Below are 25,382 nucleotides of genomic sequence, written 5' to 3'. Positions count from 1 at the left end.
AATTATTCTATTTTTGGGGGTGTTTTTGGGTTTTTTTTTTTAGAATTTGCTCTTGTAGAATTTGATTTTTCGTTTCCACTTCATTTTGAAAAACTAAACTTCATGTAAGGCTGCAACTGTCTCACACGCTGGGGATAATGTAAGCAGTCTACATTGATAGTATGGTTTGGTTTTCATTCCCCCTTCATGGATAGGAAGTTGACAAGACCAGTGCGTTGTTACTGGATTACTTACCGGTGAGTAGAGCTCTATTTGATCACCTCCTTTACCTACCACCACTGGCCTTTGGGGTTCTCCCACAAGCGCTGCACATGACTCTGGAGCCCTTGAAATTTCAAATTGCAGGTTGGTAAGCTCATGCATTGGCATATGTTTCAAGCATTGACTTGCCCCTTATTACATGAACATCAATACTGTAGAGAGATCCCTCCTCCCTCAAGTTACATTTTAATTTTAGTTTCACATGGAAGTATGTGAAGTCCTGTAAATAGGGAAAGTTCCAAAACTAATGACTAACTTCCTCCCCCCTCTGTCCTTACAGAACATAAGGTCTCGCGTCCTTGAAAAGAGAAATATTAGCACCCTGATCGGGGAAACTTCTTATCTAAGAACACAGAAGATAACTACCTCATTTATCACTGGCTTGCATTTGCAGACTACAGGCGATAAACTTTTTTGTCAATTCTCTGGGATTTATATGTTATTTATATCAACATATGCAACTACGTAAGGCAGTGGTCAGTCAGCTTACCAAAGCAAAGAGAAATGGTGAATCTGAAAACCCACAGGCCCCAACTAACGCATAGGCATTTAGTGAAAGAGGCATATTTTAATAGTCAACAGTAAACACAAATACTGTGATGGACATTTGAGAATGTTAACAAAAGCTGTAAATTCAAACTAATAGTGAGGAGAACAGAGGGAATCCTAACAGTTTTGTAGTACAAGTAATATGGGCCATGTCAATGCTAGATGCATGCACAGATGCACATGTTTACCTACCTGATATTTCAAATTTCATCAATTCCAGCTCCATAATGCAGTGTGCTCAGGGAACATTAAAAAGTGGGAAACAGTGACAGAGATCCCAAGCTGAAGAAAATGTTTCAGTAAATAATTATCTGTTCGTGTTTACATTTGTCATACTTCCAGTTCAAAATGAGCAAAAGATTTTTCATAGCACAAACAAGATACAAAGTGACAGTTTGGTTTTCAAATAGCAAGGCAGAAAGTTTTAGTTGCACTAAGTTATGATTATATCTGTCATTATACCATTAGGATGGCCAATGAGAAGTGGCTTCTAATTCTACATTAGTCTCATCATATACAACATGAAATGCATTAGCAATCTGCCATAAATTTAGGATGACACAAGAAAATTTTAAGCAGGAACTAACCTTTTCATTTGATTGTCTTCTTTTCTTTAGATGAATAAGATCTGTTTCCACCTTTTCAGCCAACTCCAACTTCCTCTTGTTCCTCTTAAAAGCTGCTAAACTAAACCCTACAAAAATAGTTCAAAAGCATTTAAATAATTACAATTTACTTAATTTAAACAAATATTGATAAGTTGACATTTTGGAAGTCTCATCCCCCACATTTTTACTGATGCAAAACACACCAATAAAAATGCCAACAACTAAGTATTTAAGTTTCAGTACAAGATGTTTACATTTTTTCCTAAGTTAAAAAGTTCTACTATTGTTCAGCAACAGTGATGGGTAAAGTATCTGCTAGAAACAACTTGCTGAACACATATGGAAGCTATGTTGGTCTAAATGTCTCTCTGTTTGGCACAGAAGCAGCACTGCACAGAAGAGAACAGAATAAGTGGCTTGTGTTAAAATTATTGTTTTTGACTGCTGACAAGTAAATAGATACCATGTGAGCTCATTCTGATATCCATAAAATTAGGCTACTATTTTATTACCTTAATTGCATATGTGTATGTTTACCCATATATTTAAAGCCACACAATAGTCTAGCAATATTTTTACGTTCCATAATCCAACACAGTCTAAAGACCACCTAGTTCTTGAAAAGACAAACATGTATTTTCCACATCTAAGTCCCACATTCAGAAAGGAAGTGCTCTCTAAAGTGAAGTATAAAAAAAATTGTTATGCTTAAGAGACCAAAATGACATGTTCCCATTTTAGAAGTTTCAGTTCACGAAACAAAAAATTGCAGATATTGACAGATTTAGTTCAAATCATTTTTGACTTAGCATTATCCACAGGTTGTTTTAACATCCCTTTTGAAAGGCAGAGAAAACGGGGCAGGGGAGAACAGAGAGAAATGTCTTTTGTCAATTGTTTAATCATGCAAAATCAAGCAATTAGGAGGGCAGAGGTATACACAGGTATGTCACAAATTCAATAGAAGTTAGAAAGCACAGGTTTCCTATCTAACCTATAAGCCTAAAAAACTGTCATTTTAAATGAAATTCTAACCATAGCTACATCACTATTTTTCAGAAGACTGGAACAGCTGCAAGAACAGTCTATGAATAAAATCAATATTGCACAGCCAACAGAACACACAGCTTGCATTTACAATTCTCACAAACTACACAGACAGTGAGCATTTTACTTATTTGAAAGTTCCACACACAGGTGTCAAAATCACCTACTGAACTCTCCTTTAAACTTGTTTTTAAGTACATAAAACTAGACCTTAAACTACCACAGTTATTCACTTATATAACCTAAAAGTAATGAGAAATCTGCCATTTCTCTCCAAAAACCTAATGAATACCAGTTTCTTTAAACTGTAAATATGTATTAATCTGCCATCACCAAGAAAGGAAGTGTCTGGCATACAGAGCTGGTTAATGCAGGTACTTTGGACAACACATTCATGTTTGAAATGAGCTCCAAAAGGCAAAATACAAACACTTGATAAGGGAGAGCAGACAAAGAATCATTTTAGTCTACTACTAACAGGGGGAAGAGGAGGAGGAACAAACAAAAACCCTCACAAGGATCAAGAATTTGTAAACACAAGTACCCCAAAATAAGCCAGCCCATTGTTTTTAACAGATCTTTTCTACCAGGAAAGCTTACAGGTTGACACGTCTTCAGTAAATACAGCAAATACCTACAAGCAAAGCCACAATATGGGTAAGAACGATGCCTGGCCTTGGCACTCATCCAAAGTAGGTATGACACAGGGATAAATATGCCTAAACCTATTATCCACCGCTGCCATTGCCTCCTGCCAATTCAGAAAAAAGGTGCACCTAGAGAAAAAAACCACAAGGGTGCAGGAGCCCATAAATGAAAACCTGAACACACCAAGTTTTAAGTTGTCCTTGTACTCCAAAGCCTAATGCTAACAGTGCCCTAAAACCGTCTGCAGTATTCGCATGCTCACCAGTTCAAATATATGCACAAAGATCACATCAAAACTAGAGAACATGGGCTAGTTCCAAGCTGCCCGGCCAGCTACAGAGTGCTGCTGTATGGCCACTCAGAACCATCACTCCAACTATATCCTAGTTGTCACTTATCCTGCCATTTTTTCCACAGCATAAGAAATTCTCCAAGCTTGAGAGATGTTTCATTCATGTAAGTGCTCAGTCTCTGGCTAAGCAATTGAACAATTGTCAGAGTTTACCTTCTGCTTTAAGATTCCGTTTGTCTTCAAAACAAGAAAAAATCTGAAGATTTACTTTGAAGGATCTAACTGTTAAGCAGTTACTTCTTATCTGCATTGTTAATTCAAAGTGGTACCAGTAAGCTTGGAAATACAGGGCACAAAAATCATTATTAACAAAGTAGGACATATTTTACAAGGCAGTAAGAAACACTATGTAAGACATTAGGCTAGTAGGTCTGGAACTAGACAATCTTAAGGTCCTTTCCAACCCTAACCATCCTATGATTCTATGATTGTCCATGTTTACAGAATGGCTGACTCTATCCTCCAAGGTAGTAATTCTGGCTGACAAAAAATTGTGCTTAGTCCCCATGTGTTAGAAACATCTTCAGTTCCTGGGTACTCTTACTGGATAATCAGACACCCAGAGCCTCAGAAGATGCTGTGACCTGTATTTTTTGCCTATCTTGGACCATGTCAGACAGGCAGATTAAGAAAGTTTTCTACTAACATACAATGATGTAGGTTTGAAAGGATCTTAAGAGGTCACGTAGTCCAACCTCCTAGGAAAAAGCAAGTCTAATTCAAAAAAGCTCCACAGGAACTTGGTCAAGTTCTGAATATCTTCAAGGATGGAGATTTCAAAACTTCTCTTGGCCTCTGTTCCAATTCAATCAAAAGCTCACAGATTCTAATTTAGATCAGTCATCTACGATCCTATCCCTGTGCATCATACATCACCATTACTTAAGTAATATACCTTAAGTATATTAGTATACTTATAATTAATATACTTATAATTAAGTATATTAAAAGTATACTTAAGTAATATACCTTAAGTAATAAATGCACAGAACAGTGTAGGTTAGGGAAGGTAGCATGTTTGCCTAGTAAAATACACAAACTGTCCCAGCTCCTCCATCATAATATCTACACAATCTAATCAGCAGCTCCTATGGTGACAAATACTGCAACGCTTGTCACATTGGAAAGTTCATAGTGCTATACTAGAGAGAGATAATAGGTGCCAGTCATGGTTCTGTACTTCCAGATGACATTCATTTTGATCAGAAACAGCTGAGTTTCTTCTTTGAGGGGGGGCCTTATTTTAGGGAAGTTCTTTTGCAGGGTTTAATATCGTGCCTCCCTTCTCAGAGTTATTTATATGAATTAGTGCACTAATTCAATCACTTTAACATTTTATTCGCTTTAGCATGAAATGTCATATCTTTCCATATTGTGAGGGGAAAAAAAGTCTATTCAGACTTCTCCGAGGGTGGAAATTCTTGAGCTGAGGCTACATTTAACTTCAGAATAGTTATTAAGATTAGCTTTCATCTGAAAGTTGAAGACTTTGTTTCAGCAAGGACTGAGGAATAACTGCCTTTCATTATTTAAGGCAAATACTTATTATCAGTGATTACCAATTTTCTTAGCAAGATGAAACAGCTAATGCCTCCAAAGTGGCCAAAGAATTGTGAAACAAAGGGCCAGTTTGTAAAATAAACCCTAGTAATTTCTCTTTTTTTCCTCTGGCATAGATTTACACCCAGCTTCAGATGATCAGTTCAAAATCACATGCATTGAATCTCAAATTTTATTTTTCCCCTAGAATAAGGGGATGAAGGCTAACAGCAAATGAAAGGCTCTCTGCCCTCAGTTTATTCCTGCCTTCGCAATGTTCTATCTATGTAAAACCACTATAAATGCCATTAAACTGGCTAGTACTCTGGTTGTTTTATCTCCTACTAATGACAAAAGAAACACAAGTGAGCTTCACACTAAACAAATGAATGATACAATTCAAGTTTTCTGAAAACATCCTGTAAGTTTGGTCCTTGACAAAGAATATATTATGCAGTTTAAAATACAATAACATTTTATAAGCTAAAAAAAAAATCTGGGATTCAAATGTGCTTGGTTAATGATGCACCAGAACAGGGAAAAATAACCCACTGAACACCTACTTTGAAAAGAAGTGCTATACAGAGAAGGAAAAAGCCTACAAAGAGTTTAAGTTCATAATTCACATTACTTCTAAACCTTAACTTTGTGGTGCAAGGAAGCTGAGAAATTTCATTTGTCCTAAATGACAATACAAAACCTACTCTCACCTTCTCCAACAAGATAGCACATTCCAAGCTTGAGAAGAGGAAAGGGACACAACACAATGCTGAAGACAGGAATGTTTTCCTAAAACAAATACAATATAGCTACATCAGCATGATGTTGCTGGGGCTAAGGAGAAAGGGAAGCAAGAGAGGTAGAGCTTATTGACTGGGAGAGAGTAAACTAAAGAAAGAGAAGGTAGATGGCATTTTAGTTTGAAAACTTCTTGGATCACAGTCCAGAGGTATTGTTGTTGGAATCTACGGAAAACTATTTTGGAAAACATCCTTTGATTTTGCTCAAGAATTTGAAAGTTTAGATGAAAATCAAGTATGTGCTCTCAGATAAAAGTCCCTGACAATCACTACCCTACACAGTAATAGCATGTGGACTCACTCATTTAAGTGAACTGTGTCTCGGAAGCCACAGAGTACAACCAGCCGCTCTGTTTGCTTTCTTTACATTTATGTACATACTATAATAAATAAAACTACTTCAGAGCTGCTGGGAGAGGAAGTAAAAAAAAAAAAAAAGAACAAAACCCCTCAGAGCTTTACAAAATGATTGTCTGTTAGTGTTTAAATGCCATGTTCAGGCCTCATCCAGATTAAAGACATATAAGAACTGACAACAGAAGCATATCGGAACTTGAGTATCATTAAAAGCTCAGGACTTCAGTCTCACATTTGCAATATCTATCACATGTCCCTGCAATGCAGCATGGAGCTGCCTCTTGAAGAATGAATAATCTCTAAGGGCCTGAAAACATCTTCCCAGTTTTCCACACTCTTCCTTCAAGCCCACAAGGTACTAACAGGAGCTACCCACAGGTACTCTGCAGTTACACACACTGCATTTTGTGCTAGATAGTGGGAGAGCTGGGCAAAACACTTGGTCACAGCAGAGTTGTAGAAGAGAAGTGTAGGGGTTTGCCGTGGAGAAGGCTCAGTGGCTGAACATAGAACAGGTAGAAGCAGCTCGTACTCAACACCATTTGTCTGCATGAGAGATTGGTATTAGCATGGTATCAGACATGGACATGGTATCAGAACCTGTGCTTGATAACATGATGTACTATCTACAAATGAAGAAGAAAAATCTTGCAGCCACATCTTGCTCAAAGTTAAGACTATTTTCAAGTTAAGACTATTTTCAAAGGTTCCAGTGTTACTGGATACTCTCATGAGAATGGACCACAAGATATGCATTACGTAATTCATTAGAACAAGATCCATCTCCTACATTCTCATGGCTGGACAAAAAATACAGCTTTTACACAGGCGTTTTATATCTCTATCACCCCTTCACAGAAAGAGATGAGAGTAGTTTTCAGCAATCAGGTCAGTGAAAGAAAAAGAAAGAGTTCAGTGATCTCCGAGTTCAGAGATGTCATCTGTGTGCCACTTGTTCGCCATAAAACTTCCACAACATTTACTCATCTCTTGTACTAATCCTGTTGGCACTTTGGCAGCCTGATCAGTCCCATAACTCCTTTTACCATTATACTACATACAAGTAAGGATTTAACAAAAAATATTGACAGTTCTATTAAATAATGATACAATGAATAATCATAGAATCATAGAATAGTTAGGGTTGGAAAGGACCTTGAGATCATCCAGTTCCAACCCCCCTGCCATGGGCAGGGACACCTCACACTAAACCATGCCACCCAAGGCCTCATCCAACCTGGCCTTGAACACCACCAAGGATGGAGCATTCACAACCTCCCTGGGCAACCCATTCCAGTGCCTCACCACCCTCACAATAAAGAATTTCTTCCTTAGATCCAATCTAAACTTCCCCTGTTTAAGTTTGAACCCGTTACCCCTTGTCCTGTCACTACAGTCCCTGACAAATAGCCCCTCCCCTGCATCCTTGTAGGCCCCCTTCAGATACTGGAAGGCTGCTCTGAGGTCTCCACGCAGCCTTCTCTTCTCCAGGCTGAACAGCCCCAACTTTCTCAGCCTGTCTCCATACGGGAGGTGCTCCAGTCCCCTGATCATCCTCGTGGCCCTCCTCTGGACTTGTTCCAACAGATGAATATGTGATATATATGATATACATGATATATATGAATATATGATATATATGAATAAATAATGATACAGTGAAAGACAACTGTATTCCCCATTCTACACAACTCTTCAGAACTTTTTCTTAGTCACCTTTCAGAGCGCTTAGAAATGATCCAGGGCAAAATTAGAATTGTCCTATTCATGGAGTCCTTGAACCTACTGAATTGTACATACAGGACAAAATGCAAGACTGAGGCACTTTTTTTAAGTATGGTAAAATTGATGCATCTCTACTTGTTAATTCTAGCCCTGTGTACTTTAAATAGGCCTGTAGCTGACAGGCTGGTTATTACACTACACTAAATTTCTTGCCCAAAGTTAATGCAAAGCATTTTTAGTGACAAGTCCGTTTCCTTAAAATTCCCATGCTTTTACAACCCACATCTATTCCCTTATGCATTTTCAGGCTAGGCTGAAAATTCAGAAGATATTTAAGTGAAAAATTACATTTTCAAATAGAAGTAACAAATACAAGTTTCTAGCACCACTATATCACAAATCAAGGACAATACTCAAACCTTTCTATTCACCATGGTGGAGCAGCAAGCTAGGAACACAAACACTAACTCCCATGTTTCTATTACAGGCATAACAAATTATTCACAACAAACCATTCTGCAACCTGTAAGCGTTCAACAATCCTTGTTTAGAATCAAGCCATAAATTGAAAATACTAAGGAAAGTCTAAGAATATATTTAAATCTTCGAAGTACAGCTTGAGCTCTGACCAATCATACAGCACCCCCTGGCAGACAGTTCTTAAGAGTCAATTGAAAGAACCAGAAAGGAGAACTTTCTGCATTTTATCTTTCTATGCCATATTAAGAGAGAATACAGCTATTGAAGAGAAGCAAATTAAAAGGGAATATACGAGCAAATTACTTAACCCACAGGAATTAAAATGATCCAGTGAAGAATTCTGTTGAGCAGTTGCTAAAATAAATGGCACAAATGAAAACAGACAGATGAAAATAAATTTAATTTTAACAAAGCTATTTTAAATGACAAATTAACACCACTTACGCTCATGTTGGGACCAAAGACTACTCGAGCTACTTTCCATGTTGCCACACTTTTAACACACAGCAACATGAATAGGGAAAACAAATGCACTTGGCATCAAAAGCATAGAAAAAGTCCCACCACTCTTTCTCAGGGAACTACTATAGAGATCTGTTCCTTCCTAACAAGAGCTCAGGGTAAACTGTTGCTGAACATACCATTTCTTACTACTTCCGGGAAGAAATTTCTTATTTCCACCAAGCAGCTTTTCCTGTTCCCTGGAAGACTTTAATTTCAAAGCATCTTCTGGGTACTTCAACCCAACCTTTTTTCCCGGCTAATTTACAGCCATCGTATTGGCTGCACTTCGCTGTTCAGATTTCAGAACTGCAAATGAACTTACAATATTATGTCCAACTCTAGGGAGCATTTACATCATGTCTGGCTTTTTTTTCTCTCCTCCTTTTTTATTGCCAGTGAAAAACATGCACTTAGGAGAGCTCATTCACTTTGCATATTATGGAATGGAGGTGGCAACTTTCACTGCTAAGACACTCTTTTATCTGAGAAATACTTCTTTGTTTCCTAAAACCAGGTATGTATTCAGATTAACCAAGCTTCCTAATGAAATCCTCCAAACCCTTGAGTTTCTCTCCAGATCTCCTCCATTCTCACCCTAAATACAAAGGAACAAAACAGGCCACTGCCCTGAGCCACTGACTGAACCTCATAGCACACTTCCAGCAATATGGAAAATGTTTTGCTTAATGCAATAATAGTTAAGTGGAGGAGAGAACTGGGAGTGGGATGAGGCTTGGTGGTTTGGAGGAGAGGCAGGCTAAATAGGAGACATACAGCGTCACCAGAAGTATGACAATCTGCATGGCACTTATCTAGAAAAGGCACTCCTTCATTAAAGAATCCAAGCAGCCATAAGGTAAAAGGGAATTTCCTTGCATACAAAAAACTAGTTAAAAAATGCAAAACCAAGTATAAGTAAATAAATGGCCTGTTACAAGAGGAATGACAAATCAAACTATATTTGCACTTTGTTCAATAAGATGCGACTTTACCACTAACGCTAAGTTATTCAAGGTAGTAAAAGGACCTGACTGAAGAAGAATTATGAGTAGTGACCTGACAATAAGCCAGCAGATTTTATTCAGCAAATCTCAAAATAATGAAAAACAGGTAGTTCTTCAAACACCTTATAGTTGTAAGGGTTTTGCAGATGCTGGAAATGAAGATGGGCTCAAGAGGAAACAACAATTTCATGGCAGGAAATGCCACTCATAACCTCCATGTATGCAGGAACTAGTCATGAGTCAGGAATTTAGTCTGGGATAGCAAATAGGGTAAGGAAAGAGAAGTATCTATTTGCTCTGTTCTTCTAGTCTTCCTGAAGCATCATTTGTGGCTACTCCTGGATTCCAGTCATCAAGCTATGTGGACTCACAGCAGCTACTTCTGTTCTTGGGCAGTATGAATTACTGAAGTACTTGTATTCACTTCCACATTGTTAAGAGCTAGAGGTACAAGCTTGCTGCATGATTTAACATTGTAAGTAAGACGCTGTCTTACACCACATTGTCTTTATCAAATCAACTATAGGCTGAATTGAAAAATTCAGATAAAAGTATTTTGGTTATTACTAGTGCAGGCACAGATATTGACAGTTGAAGATGTACCTCAAATTTACATTGTTTATTTAAAGTATACTTTTAACATTGATAAAGGGATGCATGATAGAGTAAATCAGCATTTCTAAACTGTAATTACACTCTTAATACTTTGATCACACTTTCGAAGTGTGCACAGATAACAAAGCTCTAACATAAGCCAGTATGGGCTCTAGCATTGGCATGAATTCAGCTCTAGTATAGGTAGGAATTAATAAATTCAGCTTTCTTGCAGACTATAAGCAATACAGGCAGATCACATTTCATGCTTTAAAAAACCCACTCACTACACTGGAAAGCCACCAGATTTCTACAAACGGTAGAAATCCCATTTCCTCACACACTTGGCAAACCAAAGACAAAGCAGGTGAGCCCTGACATAACATTTATGCAGTTCAACGAGCAACATGGTTTAAAACATCATTTCAGTTTGGTGCTCAGATACTTTGATAGTTCTAAGAGAATTATGGAGTGTGACCACAAAGCTGATCGTGCAACTTTCTTTGTTACAGATCATACAGAGCTCTGTCCATGCAAAACCAACCACACCATCCCACAGCCTCAGAGCGCGTATAACGTGATTCTTGCCATCTCAGGTCCAGGAAAAGGGAGACAGAATAATGTGACTTTATTTTCCATGTGCAGCACAGAGAAGCCAAAACGTATGTCTGTATGTTCTCCTGCTAATATTTATTGCAAGTACATGTCTAAGATTTGGATTAGGGGTTTTGGGGGGTCGGGTTTGGGGTTTTGTAATTATGTTACTAAACATATTTTCCTGATGTTTGCAATTACTCCAATTTTACAGAGCTATTCACCAGTCATTAATTTCTAGTTATTCTTCCCCCGATTTTCCATGCAAACTCTACTATAGCAATTGTAGCAAGCACAATCAAAAAGTCTCCCTTTGGTTTTGAAGTTCGTTACATTATTTAATGCAATAGATCACTTCAGATGAATCCGTCTGTGGCTGCTTGGAAACAACATTCTCTTTAGTTGTTTCTTAAGCACATCCAACTTTCCCTCCCCAATAACACCGGAAAAAATCTATTTTGTCTTTCTCATATGTTACCTCTAAGACAGTTCCCAGTTTCTTTTCAGCTATAGCAATCCTCTGTTGTCACACGCAGTGTTAAGGGTTAATTTTCAGCGCTGCTGACCTTGCCAGCTCATCCGTGTGTTACAAGACTAGCTTTGCTAAGGACTGCTATGGAAATCAGCTTAACATTTTCTGGAACTGAGTTTTCATGTTTTTCTTTGCTCTTTCTTGCTGTTGCAACTGGTTTTCAAAAAAGAAAAACCCCAGATATACCTCCATTAATGATTATGCTGCAAACCTGAGAGCATCTTAGGAAAAATTACAACTTTGAAGCAATATTTTCCAAGACACCTCTTAGAATCACTAATAATGCTGTCTTAACATAATCTAGTATTGTTTTCCCCTGTGTCCATTTTAGGCCTCAAAATAGCAGACACCACCATCTCATCTTTTTTGAAAGGGAAACTGAAGCACAAGACTGTAAAAGTCATACCTCCTTTCTGTAAATCCAGTTATACACAGACTATCATTTACACTAAGTTAAAGCAACATAATTAGACAACATCTGTGAAAGATTCAGTTTTAAGTAATTCCCTCAGTATGACAAAGAATATCTGATTGAATCTCAGTGTCTGCCACTGATTTTTTCAGCATACCCTTCAGTTACTCTCATCTGAAATCATTCTTCCAGCTAAACATTCACATAGACTCATAGAATGGTTTGGGTTGGAAGGGACCTTAAAGATCATTTAGTTCCAACCGCCCATGGGCAGGGACACTCTCCACTAGACCAGGTTGCTTAAAGCCTTGTCCAACCTGGTCTTGAACACTTCCAGCTTCTCCGGGCAACCTCTTCCAATACCTCTCCAACATCACAGTAAAGAACTTTATCCTTACATCTAGTCTTAATCTCTCCTCTTTCAGTTTAAAATCATTCCCTCTTGTCCACTCACTACATGCCCTTGCCAAAAGCCCTTCTCCAGATTTCTTGTAGGCCCGCTTTAGGCAGTGTAAGGCCACTAAAAGGTCTCTGTACAGGAGCCTTCTCTTCTCCAGGCCGAATCACCCCAGTTCTATCAGCCTGTCTTAACAGTCACAGCCTGCTTCATAGCATCAGTTCATTCCTAGAGCAGGTTCATCCTGTGCAATGGCTCAAACATATAATTATATAGATGTGTGTTCCAGCCCTGGTGAAAGCAGAGGGTATGTGGAGCTGAGGGAGGTTGCAACTTTAATGCCAATACTTTTTCCCATCTACATTGCAACAGCAAATGACATTTCTGCACTGATTTTGCAATAGGATTAACTCCCCAATCCTGGTTGTGGTAACCGCTCTAAAACAAACTGGTTTGTTAAATAGAAGCATGCTGAATGTACTGAGGAGACAATGACTGGTGTTTAGGAGAAGGTTTGTGAAAATATATTGGCTGGGATTGTTCTTCTCATGCAATTTCAAAGCCTGGGTAAAGTCAAATTTATGTAAATTCAAAGCCTGGGTCAGGTAAACCAAACTAGCAGTGGTCATCATTATTTTTAAGCCATAATATGTAGATTTGCTCTGACCAAGATACACTTTAGTTGGTAAAATATCATCTAGCAATTAATGTTACAACATAAGCATCCCTGTCACAACACACTGATACTAGGAACAATGAAAACTCAAGCATGCAAACAGATTTAGACAAGAAACCTTCCTTCTGGACTACTTCTCTATTTCCTACACATAAGCTGCAACTATTTCCTTAAAAACAAAACACAAAACCAAACCACACACACAAAAAAAACCCCAAAGCTTTAAATGTTTTTACTCTTTCTGTGACTTTCCCTAGGGTCACAGAAATAAAGGTTTTCTGCTTAACTGAGCCCAAAACTTGTTCTCCAAATGCTGTTTTGGACAGCAGATGGATATAGCAAAGTTTCAGTCCATATGGAACTGGAAATCAAAACTTTCTGTTCAAAATGAAATGTAGCATGAATATGTATGAAAATTGGCATCATCAAGTAAAATGTTGCCACTGTTTCAGGACATTTAAGCATGGAGTACTGGCAACTTTGAACTGCAGTGTCTGGATATTCATCTACATTCAGAACTAAACCAAATAAAATGGTTAATGGGAGCCCTGGGTTTCAATCTCTGGTTTAGGAAATACTCATATATTTTATTCTGTAATACTGAAAGTAACATTATGTAATCTTCCGTGTTCTCCTTCTTTGGGTAACGACCTGTGATTTCTTTCCTGCATAACATAACATCCGCAAGAAGCGTAGCACATGCACTTCTCACCTATAGCAAACTACAGACTAGCAGTAATTGCACTTTCCAAATGGGAAGGCACTGAAGAAGATAAGGAAGGGGAACCACATCCTCCTTTTCACAGGTAAGTGCACTAATTTTTAGTCTATCTTATAGATGGTGTATCAATAAAACGTAATCACTTCCTTAAGAAAAAAAAGGGTTTTGTGAGAGACTACTGCTAGAACACAGGATAGTCCAAGTCTTTTTTCAAATCAGGTTATCCCACCGTATTACATGAAGCAAAGCCTACCCAGGTTAAGGAAAAAAAAAAGGTAAATTAATTTGACAACCTATTTAGACCAGAGCAGTCCTAGACAAAGACTCAGAGATGGATGTAACTATAGAATATGAGAGTCAAACTGGCACCTGCTGAATTTAGATAGGTGGCTAGCTGGTGCTTTTAGGATTCAAGATGGATTACATCTGGAGACCTGCAGGCCAGTGCTGTTACAGAGTCTGCCAAAAAAAGTCCTTCATTGGATTTAATCCTAGAATCACAAGTTCGCTTGAATTAGATGTTGCTAAATTGCAGCTAAAGTAGTAGTCTGTAATTTTTTTCTATTTATTTAATAGAAAATTAGTAAACTTAAACCATCCTTACATACCATAATATCATCAGCTAGTTGAACGTTAAGAACAGTGAAGTGATGTACCCCTCAAAATAGGAGGTACCATTTAAAATTACTCTGTCCTGTTCTTCCTACTGACACCACCAGTTTACTCACTTGTAGCCATGATACCTGGAGGACATGCTGGTATCCCGTGATCAACTGCCCATCTGTAAGCTCCTTCACCAACTAAAAAGCTAGGAGACACAGAAGAGGGAGTTTAAACAAAACCATATAACAAATCCCCCTTTTCTTGCAATTACTTTTTTCTATTTGGCTTGGTCATTTTAATATTGTAAGCTGTCTACATTTCACAGAAATGTCAGCTATAATTACATTTGGCAACCTTATGTAGTTTCATTTAGAGACTATGCAGCTCTGACAGTAAGGTTAGTATTGGATAAAAACAAGTGCTATTAAATTTGAAATTAATTACCAAATAGCACCAGCTTTTAATTGCAGCTAAAAAAAGGAAAAAACAGTCTAAAGTCTTGTTCTCTGTAACAACTTAGTGAGATCCTGAAGACCAACAACATGGGATGGATGAGGCAAGAATGGTTAAGGTATTGCCAGTAAGATAGCCAATGCCACAGGAATATCGAGAAGTATTTTGAGAAGCACAACACAAGCTAAAAATAAGCCTTATTTGGAAGGCTGAAGGTCTATCTCATGGAGTTTTATTAAGCAGCTGCAAATAGGACAAGTTGCTGAATTTTTCATGTACTTGCTAAAAAACCCCGAACAATCTCAGAAGTTGTTTTTCAGGCAGTAGTGAACACTTTGCAGTAGTGAGACAGTACACACTACCATGACAATGAATGACAGCAAAAAACATAGATAGACATGTAGCTTCTATGGAGAGGAAAAAACAAAACAAACAAACAAGCCCCAGTTATCTAAGCTTCCCTGTAAGGAAATTCATCTGATTCCATGAAAACGGGACTGTAATATACAGAAATCATATACTTTCAGAAAGCTGCTGCACAACAGTACTGACAACAGCAACAGAATAAAGGACAACTACTTCCAATCTTAACTTCATATCCCACTTTTGAAATAAAAATAACACAACTGCCTAATGGACACGAGAAGTAAAGACTGTTACAGAAATACCAGACTTATGAATATGAGGCTATAGAAGACATTTCAGATACAGAGTAGTCCCTGGGGCCACCTAGTACTACAATTTCTGAGAACATTATTGATATAACAGATTTGATAGCATTAATGCTGTTGGAAGTTTTCTTGACAGTGCTATATTTGACACCTGCAGCTTTCACTACGTAGTATTTTGAAGTGGTACTTTCTATCTGACCACACAAAATCACAGAATGGTTTGGGTTGGAAGGGACCCTAAAGATCATCTATTTCCAACCCCCCTGCCACAGGCAGGGACACCTTCCACCAGAGCAGGTTGCTCAAAGCCCTGTGGTCTTGCACACTTCCAGAGAAGTATTCCAGGAATCTTCTCTATGACTTAACCAATACAAGAGGGGTGTCCAGTCTTCCCTTACAAAACTCTCCAAAAATAAAGTTTATCTAGATGAGAATTCGAACTGTTAAATATGTATTTCTTACCATCGTTTGTGCAGCTCCAGATAAATATTGTTCACGTTGCAAGACACTGTAGAATAGTTACTGGGTACTTTAGGAGAACTCAAGTGCCTCCTATTAGGTAAGCTAGTGCTCAAGAAACAACCTGTCACTTTCATTAACCTAAGAGAGAAATGCAAACCGTGGCCAAACCTAATTAAGCAGTATTCTCTACTGACTAAAAGAAGAAGGTTTGGTAAAACAATTTATATTGAGAGGAAGGGTAGGTGGAGGAAGTATCAAGCTTAAGCATTAGGAGATTTATATATGGTCACTAGAATAGCACAGATCAGTCAGAAATACTGTAGTTTACAAGGAACATCATATTTGCCTTTTTAATACTTAAAACCACAGTCACTAGTATTTATGAAGACTGCAAGAAAACCACACAAGAACATCTCAAAGTGATGAGATTTTTTCTTTGCTCACGCTTTAATTCCTAGATTCTTCTCCTTCTTATACAATGGGCACAGATAGAGTATTTTACAGCTCTGGTCCCAAAGAACAGTTAGATTACATGAAGCAGACATTTAATTGAGGCCCTGTAACACCACAGAGATCATCCACCTTTTTCAAACTTTTCAGTTCAGATTTCTGGAAAGGACAGCAGAATAAGTTAAAATATACAGTTCACCAAAAAAAATTAAATAAATCAGGATACTACCTAGACTGTATCTCCTATAAATTGAGAGAGAATTATTTGGTAAGACTGCTACAGGACATAGAACATGACCTCAGTTTTGCAGGTAACCAAATAGGTTTAATTTAAACAAGACTAAACAGTCTTTACACCATCCCAGAAAGCAAGTTCTGTGATCACACAGCCACACACAGCTGTACCAGCCACAGATGACAGGCTGGCAGGAGGGTGGGAGCCAACAGTCTGGCACTAGGGAACTGCTTTAGTTGCCATGAGAAGCATCCATGTAGCCATGTAGAAAAGCTGCAGCAGGCACGAATGAGTAGGGAATACTATAAACTGACATAAAACCAAAACTACCTTTAAACAGCTACCATTAACCTTGATATACTGGGGGAGACGAAAAATAGGGAACAAAGCCATTGGGCTACAGAAAGCATCCAAAATCTCATCAAGTTTCAGAAGCCATTAGGGTAATCCAAAAGAAAATTTTCCAAAAAAGGGGGGGGAACCCAAAACCAAAAGATGAACGAGTTTGTGCTCTGCCACTCTGATAGCTGGTTTTGCACAAACAAGATAAAAAGACCTCTTTTGCAATTATAGCAAGTTAAGAGTACTCTACAGTTGTTACAAGATCAGAATATATAGAAAATGAAAACATCCTCTCAGCAAGGAGTCAATGCTTGGACGCTTTCAGTTCCAGGCAAGCTAGGCCATATTAATGGAAAATACAACTAAAGATCTCTAAAAATGGTCCTTTTTGGCAATTTTCTCCCAGATGATTATCCTTGTTCTATTTGCTCCAAAGAGGACCATTTAATATGGGCTGTAGGGAGACAAGCCACAGCAAGCTAAACAGAAGGTGAGATTCATTAAAGATGCTCAAGGCAATCCTGCATGTAACAAACTCACTTTGTAGTGTTTACTACAAAATGCAGCAATGGCTCTGAAATCACTACTACAAAGAAGAAATTGTTTGATTAACTATAGAACAGAAATGAAAGGTGGTCTAAGTCTTCACTCTAGACACTTTATCGACTATACATTGCCCTGAAAGCTACACAAAGCACATAACCTACCTACAGTACTGTAAAACTGTGAATTAATTATAAAACCCTGTATACACAAAGCAGGGAACAAAACCCTAAGAAGGGATTCTTTCCCATATGGGTTACTACTACTACTATTAATACTGAAAAAGAGATACAGGCATGAACTTAGGTATCAGTAGTACTAAGGAGTTCTAAGAAAGGAGACATTTGTACCATCCTGCAATTCTTATGTATTTACACTTCATAGTAAACAGATGTAAGTAAGCCTTTTCCCTCAGGAAGGTCAAAGTTTCAGTATAAAAAATAGAAAATCTTCAAACATACTACTACAAAACATCTAATCCACTATTCCTGTGACCAAAGGTCAATTCCAAAGATCCATTCAGTTTGTAACTGTGCACTCAGAACAGTGCCTTCTTTTGTAAAATCATACAATGAACAGGACACATATCATCATCTATGATAATACTTAACATTTACAAGGTCAGCATTTTCTGTTCCTGCATACATAGGGAGAGAAAATCCTGACATTGAGCCAAATAAAACATGGCAGAAAGATGTAACTTGGACCTTAGAAGTTTCAACAATTGCACTCATGCATTCATGGATTCTCTACTTTCAACTTTTTAAGTTTTAGTTTGGACAGTGGGATTCTGTGTTTTAAAGAAGACAAGATGTTGATCCAGAATGACACATTCTACAGATCAATTTACAGCAAACTGCATACATCAATTAGGATGCTTGATCACTCCTTCCCAATAAGCTTACCACTTGGAACAAATTCATTTACACTCATTAGAATTTCTTCTCCATGTCTTCATTTATAGACAAGAGTCTCCAGAATGCCACTTTTACTAATCTCACAGTTACTGAATTTTTTTTTGTGGGTTCATGTGTCAAACATTCTGGCCAGGACACATTAAGTTAGTTTAAATTATGCTATAGTAACAGTGTCTACCACCAGGCTTCTTTAACAACGCAGGTTCTTAGGGTAAGCAGTATCTGGAAAACTCCCCAATACATTATTTGCCCATGAAGAACACGATGAAATTTGGCTATCTTTACAAATAAAAATCAGTTACTAAAATCCTGACACTTGGTAGGAATGCCAAAATACAGCTGCTCTCTTGTCACTTGACTATATACATTCCCAGCTTCTGCGGGTATATATTTCAGTCCCAAAACAACGTGTCATGCCAAACCCTGCCAAAAACGCAAGGCAATGGAATTGTCAATATTCATTACCTACAATGAACATTATCTATCTATTATTATCTATTATTATCTACACTATTATCTATATGATCTATCCTTCTGAACTTGGGATACCCCATATGTACAGGAGCATCTATCACAGTAAGTCTATAGCGTAACCCATCATATCCTGCTAGTACAGATTGTTTCCAGGATAACTAAATTGCTCTAATAAAATATACATTCAAAATCCAGAATGGGAAAAAGGAAATGAAAATATGTATTGGGTAACCGAAGTCCCCAACATTTGCACAGTAAACTGTATGTGTTGGCTCTGAAGACAGTTCACCTCTCGCCTCAAGAGTTCAAGCTCCCTTGTCTTTAAAAACATCTGCTAGCCAAGACTTTGCACAGTGTTTTAAAAGATTTAGTCTTGTCCTTTGAGGGTAAGAGGATATAGTTTCCTTTCCATTCAGGTTTTGTTTTTTTAAATAACAGCAGCACAAAATAGGTCATGAGGTTACAGCAAACATGCTAAGACGCCCAAGTATTCTTCCTTACAACAGTCTGAGAGAACACTGTGATGATTCAGACAAAAGTAAATCACAAGTGCATGTTCCTGTAGCTGACTTCAGTTCTAGTTCTGGAATACCAAAAAAACCGCCTCATTTCATAATCTCTTTAATGTAACCCAGCTAAGCCCCACTTTCTCCTAAGATCTGAAGAAATGAGCTACTAACAGTGACAGAAATTCAAGTTCTTATTCCTTCTGAATACTTCTCTGAAAAAAGAGTAAGTTCTCTTACTAACTACAGTTACTCTTTTCTTTCTTCATTAAAGAGTTTTAAATGCACAATCTGCTTGTTGGTGGTTTGGTTTCAGGGTGGCTTTTTTTTTGATCTATGAACTTCCTTTGCAGCATGACAGAACACTGAAACAGTGCTTTTTCTCACTGTTTAAATTGGAATACTAAACCACCCAGCTACAGACTACTTGGCTGATTTTACAGAATAACATAGGAAGGAGAGTAAAGTTTGTAAATCTAAATATACATATTTTAAACTACATAAATCATGGTTCAATACATCTGCAAATACTGTAGTCCATTAGTTAGCAATTGGTAGCAAATCTGCCACAGGGATGATAACTGAATATAGCAGTATATTAATATGAATCGCTCCAGTTCTCTACTTGTCAATTTAAGTTGCTAATGAAAATAAGATGGTTTTAAGAGCAATCAATTCTGACACATCTCTTGGATTCTTTCCAAATGATGCATAATATTCCATCTAAGAATTAAACCCATCTTAATAAAGGAATGCACTTGCTGTTGTAAATACTATGAAATCTACCTTTAAGATAACTTCCCATTTTGGCTAAGAGGAAGTTACTAAACACGGCACATTTCCATGCTATACCTACCAAATAAAGCCACAAAAACAGGCAGTAATGCAGAAACAAAGCAGTACTCTTTTATATAGTTGTTAAGAATTATGTTGCTTTTTGTAAAGGTAGATGGAAGCAAAGGCAGAATTTCATTTTAATCTTCACATACTCAGTGATTTCTCAAAATGCTACAGTAACAAATGTAAGAATTCAGTATGACATAACTGGAAATAACCACACAGACAGAAATTATCACAAAATGATGTTGCCATCTATTCACAATACTTCATTCTAACCACAGCGTCATCAAGTGCACAAGATGTTTCAAGATCAGAGAAAAAAATCTTATCTTTTTTTTAAGGGCTGGTATGTAAACCAGCACCAGCCTTCTTGGGATAGGATATAACCTTCAAACATTGCATGCAGTAGAGACAAAAGACCAAAGTAAAGTCAAGCAGAACAAAGCAATTACCAAGGTGGAATTCTGCCAGCAGAGAGTTTTCCCTTCTGCCCTTCAGACAACAATCTATTTGCAACTGAAACTGGATTCTTGATTCCTGAAAAGAAAAATTAGCAAAAAATGGGAACAGAACATTAAAATATTTTTCCACACAGCATTGTAGTGCTCATTTTGGCAATGGAAGTCAACTTCCTTTAATTTCCAGAGCTTTGCCAAGTCAGTAAGAGACACCTTATGTTATATTTCAATTTAAAATCAACTTCGTTACTTTGTCCTTCACGTATCAGTAGTGACAAGCCCTTCTTCTAATCAACACACACACACTTTCTCTTTTTTCATGAAAGAATCATATTGAAATATTAGGAGTGACCTCCTACCACAGAAATCTTAAATTCAATCTATAGTATTCTACAAGCCAAAGATGTTTTTTATGAGCATTAATTTTTCAAGATGGAAACAGCTTTCATTTGGGTCGATCTGGCCAAAATAGGGATTATAGGATTCAGGCTTAGCTTTCTCTCACTCCTTCATTTCCTCCTTCCCCATGGCTGGAAGGATACATTTTGTAACAACCAATCCCTGAAACACTTCATTTTACTATTTATTTAAGATTTATATCTACATGAGGAAGTTATTACCAAGGTTTAGAACTATTCTAGGATAAAGAACAAAGCTTGAATTCTTGTCAGAAATGCTATTAAATAGGAGAAATTAAGGCTGTTTAACATACTTGAGAAAAACCTCAACAACCCCTATTTGGGATGTATTACCTGTATTTGTTTTGTACTGAAAGCTAGAACTGGACACAGAAAAACCTCCAAAACAAGAAGACAGAGAACCACATCAGTTCCCAGACTAAGCCCCCTATTCAAATGTATCTAATCTTGTAACAGTAACACACAAAATAAAGCCAAATGTACCTGGATCATGTGAAAGGAATTACAATGAAAAAAAATCTACAGTTCAGAGAAATGTTATGTCCCAAGAAAACAGCTTGACACGTGAGCAGCTGTGCCCATTCTCACCAATACATGAGAAGCTTCAGTCTGGAGGCTGGCACCCTGCATGGCCTTCTGACACTATAAAGGAAACTTTGGCCCCGCAGGATCCTATTCTGACCAACCGAACTGAGAGATCAAAACACCAAGCAACCTTATGATTGAATTACATATCACTAAGTTCTTCACGAAGGTAGAGAACAAAAACTAATATAAAGCTAATTTTAATATGTTTTAAGATAATCCCATTTTATTATAAAGTTATCATTCTACAAATTCATCTGAGCAAACTCTTCTCCATTGTGAATACTGTCTAGTATTGTACAATTGTTCTGCATCAAAGGTTTATCAGTGAACTAATAAGACAATATTTTACACAAAGCAAATGAACACAAAACAGTGTTGCAGGGAGCGGGAATGCTTCTCCCTTTTTTAAAGGGGGCAGGTTTTATTTAAACAGGGCAGTATTTACAATGCGTCCCTCCCAAAAAGAAAAAAGTAACAAAAAATAACAAAATTGATCTTTGCACTTAAACCAGTAGTTAGCTTTATAATATGGAGTTAACATACCACTCAGTGCTCCAACTGCTCCAAAATTCAATGACTTCCCATCCATTATACTGGCATCACATTCTATCTCACCCAGAAGGTTTAGGTTAGATCCCAATCCTGCATTTGTAAAAGGAGAATCCTAAAAATAAGAACAAAACACTGTAAGGCCACATCCATAACAGATTCAATCAAAACCTTGCTGTAACTGGTAAAATGTAACTGGTAAAACTGGTAAAAAAATCACTGATCTTGGTGCAGTGCACTTTCCTATTCTAGTAGTTTAATCTTCCGCGACAAAAACAGCAGTGTGAACAGGATATCTCAAATTACTATAATGAGACCTTACACCCTCTACAAGGTGTGATGTATCTCAAGTGTAATGATGCGCTAATACAAAAATAAACAATTACTCAACAATTTAAGATCACCATTTATATGCAAGGAAAAGCCTGACAACACAAGTGAAAATCTCTTCTTCCACCCCTCAAAATACACACTTCATTTGGTCCCTAACCCACCAAGTAACATTTAAGTAGTATCTAATAACCACCGTACAGAACACAGCCTACCATTGAAACTCACTGAAACTGTGACATAGCAGTAAAACAGAACTGTACCTTTTCTTAACATTCTAAGCCTATGACTGCAGCTGGCATGCAGAAATCAAGAATCAGCACCATTAACAATTCACTTTGTAAGATCTCTGTGATCACTAGCATAAGGACAATCATTATTGTGGTCTAGAAGCTTCTTGAATAAAAACCAAAATGTATTCCATAGCAAATATGGAACAACATCTAACAGATTAGTTTTAAACTTAACTCCTCTTGTATTAGTACCTTCTTGTAGCTCTTTGCAAAATCAAAGTTCTCAAACAAAACGCTTTGCATGCTAGAATTAAAACCACTCATTTCGGTCCTTCCCATTTCATCAGAGCATCCCCACAATTTTAAATCCACAGAATGTCTAAGCAGCACCAGTTAAGGTGTCTCACTGCCAGCTCAATATAATTCCCTTTCTAGGTGAAAGAACAAAACAAATAAGAAAAGAAAGGTAACAGCCCAGACCAGGCAAACGTTAAAATTTCAGAGATGCCGCTTTCAGAGTTTTGTATCTGTTTTTATTACATAAAACAACCTATGATGTTACTTATGCAACTTTATTTCCCGATTTACTGATGCAACTACAACAACCTGATGCAACAAAGAAAAATGACTGTCTAGACCACATGTGAATATGTCAATGAAATTGGATGGTCATGCTTTTACAGTATATGTAATCAAAGCTGAATCAGGAAACAAGCTACTGGAAACAGCTCATAGTTCTGTCTTAAATGTTAAGCAAACTGGTTCTTTTTTGTACATATTACTGTGTAATGAATACAAGGAATGAAAGAGCACACAAGTGAAAGATAAATTTGATATATGTCAGTTAGCTTTTGTTAACTTTAAAATTAACATAAATTCAAAACCTGTTTTGCAAGATGTTGATTCTAATTTACAAAGATATTTGAAGTGTTCTTAGTGTTTGAGTCAAGAAAACACTATCTTCTTGGAGAATCATGAATATATAATACATGATTAATACATAATCATGAAACAGACTGTAATCTCTCCATGTTCATTTTCTACTACTCATCCTTATTTTCTGCTTTTTTCTTCTGCATCCAAGAAATAACACAAGATTTTTCCCGATTTATTGATCCTATTTTATCCCACACTGCAACAGATCTTCAGACTCACTGTGTATATTCACTCTGGTGTTCATTTTGATAGCTATGCCACACAGCAAATAAGTAAATTTGAAAAGATTTTAGGATAATAAAATATTTGCAGTTTAGCACACAGCGAATAACTTTCAGGGGTTGGGGTGGGATATGATTAAAAAAAGGCTACCAAGACGATGGCCTTGAAAAGGTGGAAGACTGCAGAGCAGCTGCTGGCTGAACCAACTTCCTTGCTCCCCGGGCTCTATAAGTATGAAGAAAAGTAATCACTGAAGTTTACAACAAAAGGAGCAGAGAAGTGAAGAAAGGAATCCGAACACGAACAGTGAAAGGTACTTGGAGGATAAAGGAAAAACAGGCATGTGTTAGGATGAACAACACTTACTCCTAGTGCTGTCCAAGTTCCTTGCCCATGGGTAATCAAGACAGCATAGACCTGCAAGCCTGGAGACAGCTTTCTAATGCTCTGTTCCAAAAACATTCACTCAGCACATTAAACTCAAAAGCATTAACAAAGAGGAAGAATTTTATGCTGTACAGATTTGTCACTGCCACAAAGCAAACACAGCTGTTACCTTAAGAGCAGATGCCATGGCCAAATAAACGGAGTGAGAAGGACCCATCAGAACAGAAGTCCTAGTAACACTGTCCAGAGCCCTTCTGCAGCCAAGACACAAAGCTCTCTATCCTCTCATAAACATAATAATCAATAGAGGGAAAGTAGATAGGGAAAAAATACAGGATAGAGTGTCACTGGTTCACTTTATTTCTAAAAATCGAGATACATTCAACGCTTTGGCATAGCACCTTCACTGCCACAACATCAAGGATGGCCCAAGGGACAACTTATTCAAATGATCTTAAGATAAAGAGAATGCCTATGGAATATTTATCAGAATACCACAGAATGTTGCATAAGTAAGAACTCTACATCAACAAATCTGTAGATGCCTCTTTGGTGGCTTAACAATTTCACTTTAGGACTCAGAAGGAATCTGACCAGTACAATCAGTCACAGCAGGAGCAACTTCTCCAGTAAAAGAAAGAAAGACCAAGCACCTGTTCAAAATTTCTGTGGAGCTTTACAACCAGACTGAAATTATGAAGATGGTCTCAGAATTGCCAAGAAGATGGTCTACTCTATCTTTACAGATGTGAAAGGTGATCTGGCAACAGCTTTAGATGGTGCAAACACACGGAAATTTCGATACCTACCTGACTGTCTCTGAGATGAGATACAAAGCCTTTGAAATCAGACAGGGGAAAACCATTATAAAACAAGGAAACAGAAGTTCACACCTTCTTCAATGAACAGGCAAAGACATGAAATACACCACACAAATACATCCCTTTTTGAAAATACGAATCTC

General features: G+C 37.4%; 1 protein-coding gene across 1 annotated transcript in view; it reads right to left on the bottom strand.

Moving 5' to 3' along the window:
• The window catches only part of TASP1 (taspase 1), an 86,193-nt gene that overhangs the window by 49,312 nt on the left and 11,499 nt on the right, over positions 1-25,382 (bottom strand). The window contains exons 5-8 of the mRNA XM_080616121.1: positions 22,305-22,425; positions 20,749-20,833; positions 14,529-14,608; positions 1,398-1,504 (exon numbers count right to left, since the gene is read on the bottom strand). Coding sequence (XP_080472247.1) covers positions 1,398-1,504; positions 14,529-14,608; positions 20,749-20,833; positions 22,305-22,425 — 393 coding nt within the window. The remainder of the gene's footprint in view (positions 1-1,397; positions 1,505-14,528; positions 14,609-20,748; positions 20,834-22,304; positions 22,426-25,382) is intronic.

This window comes from Psittacula echo (assembly GCF_963264785.1).
Source record: "Psittacula echo genome assembly, chromosome: 4".
NCBI classification, from domain to species: domain Eukaryota; kingdom Metazoa; phylum Chordata; class Aves; order Psittaciformes; family Psittacidae; genus Psittacula; species Psittacula echo.
Note: the sequence above shows the minus strand (reverse complement) of the source record. Positions and strands in the feature narration are given on the sequence as shown.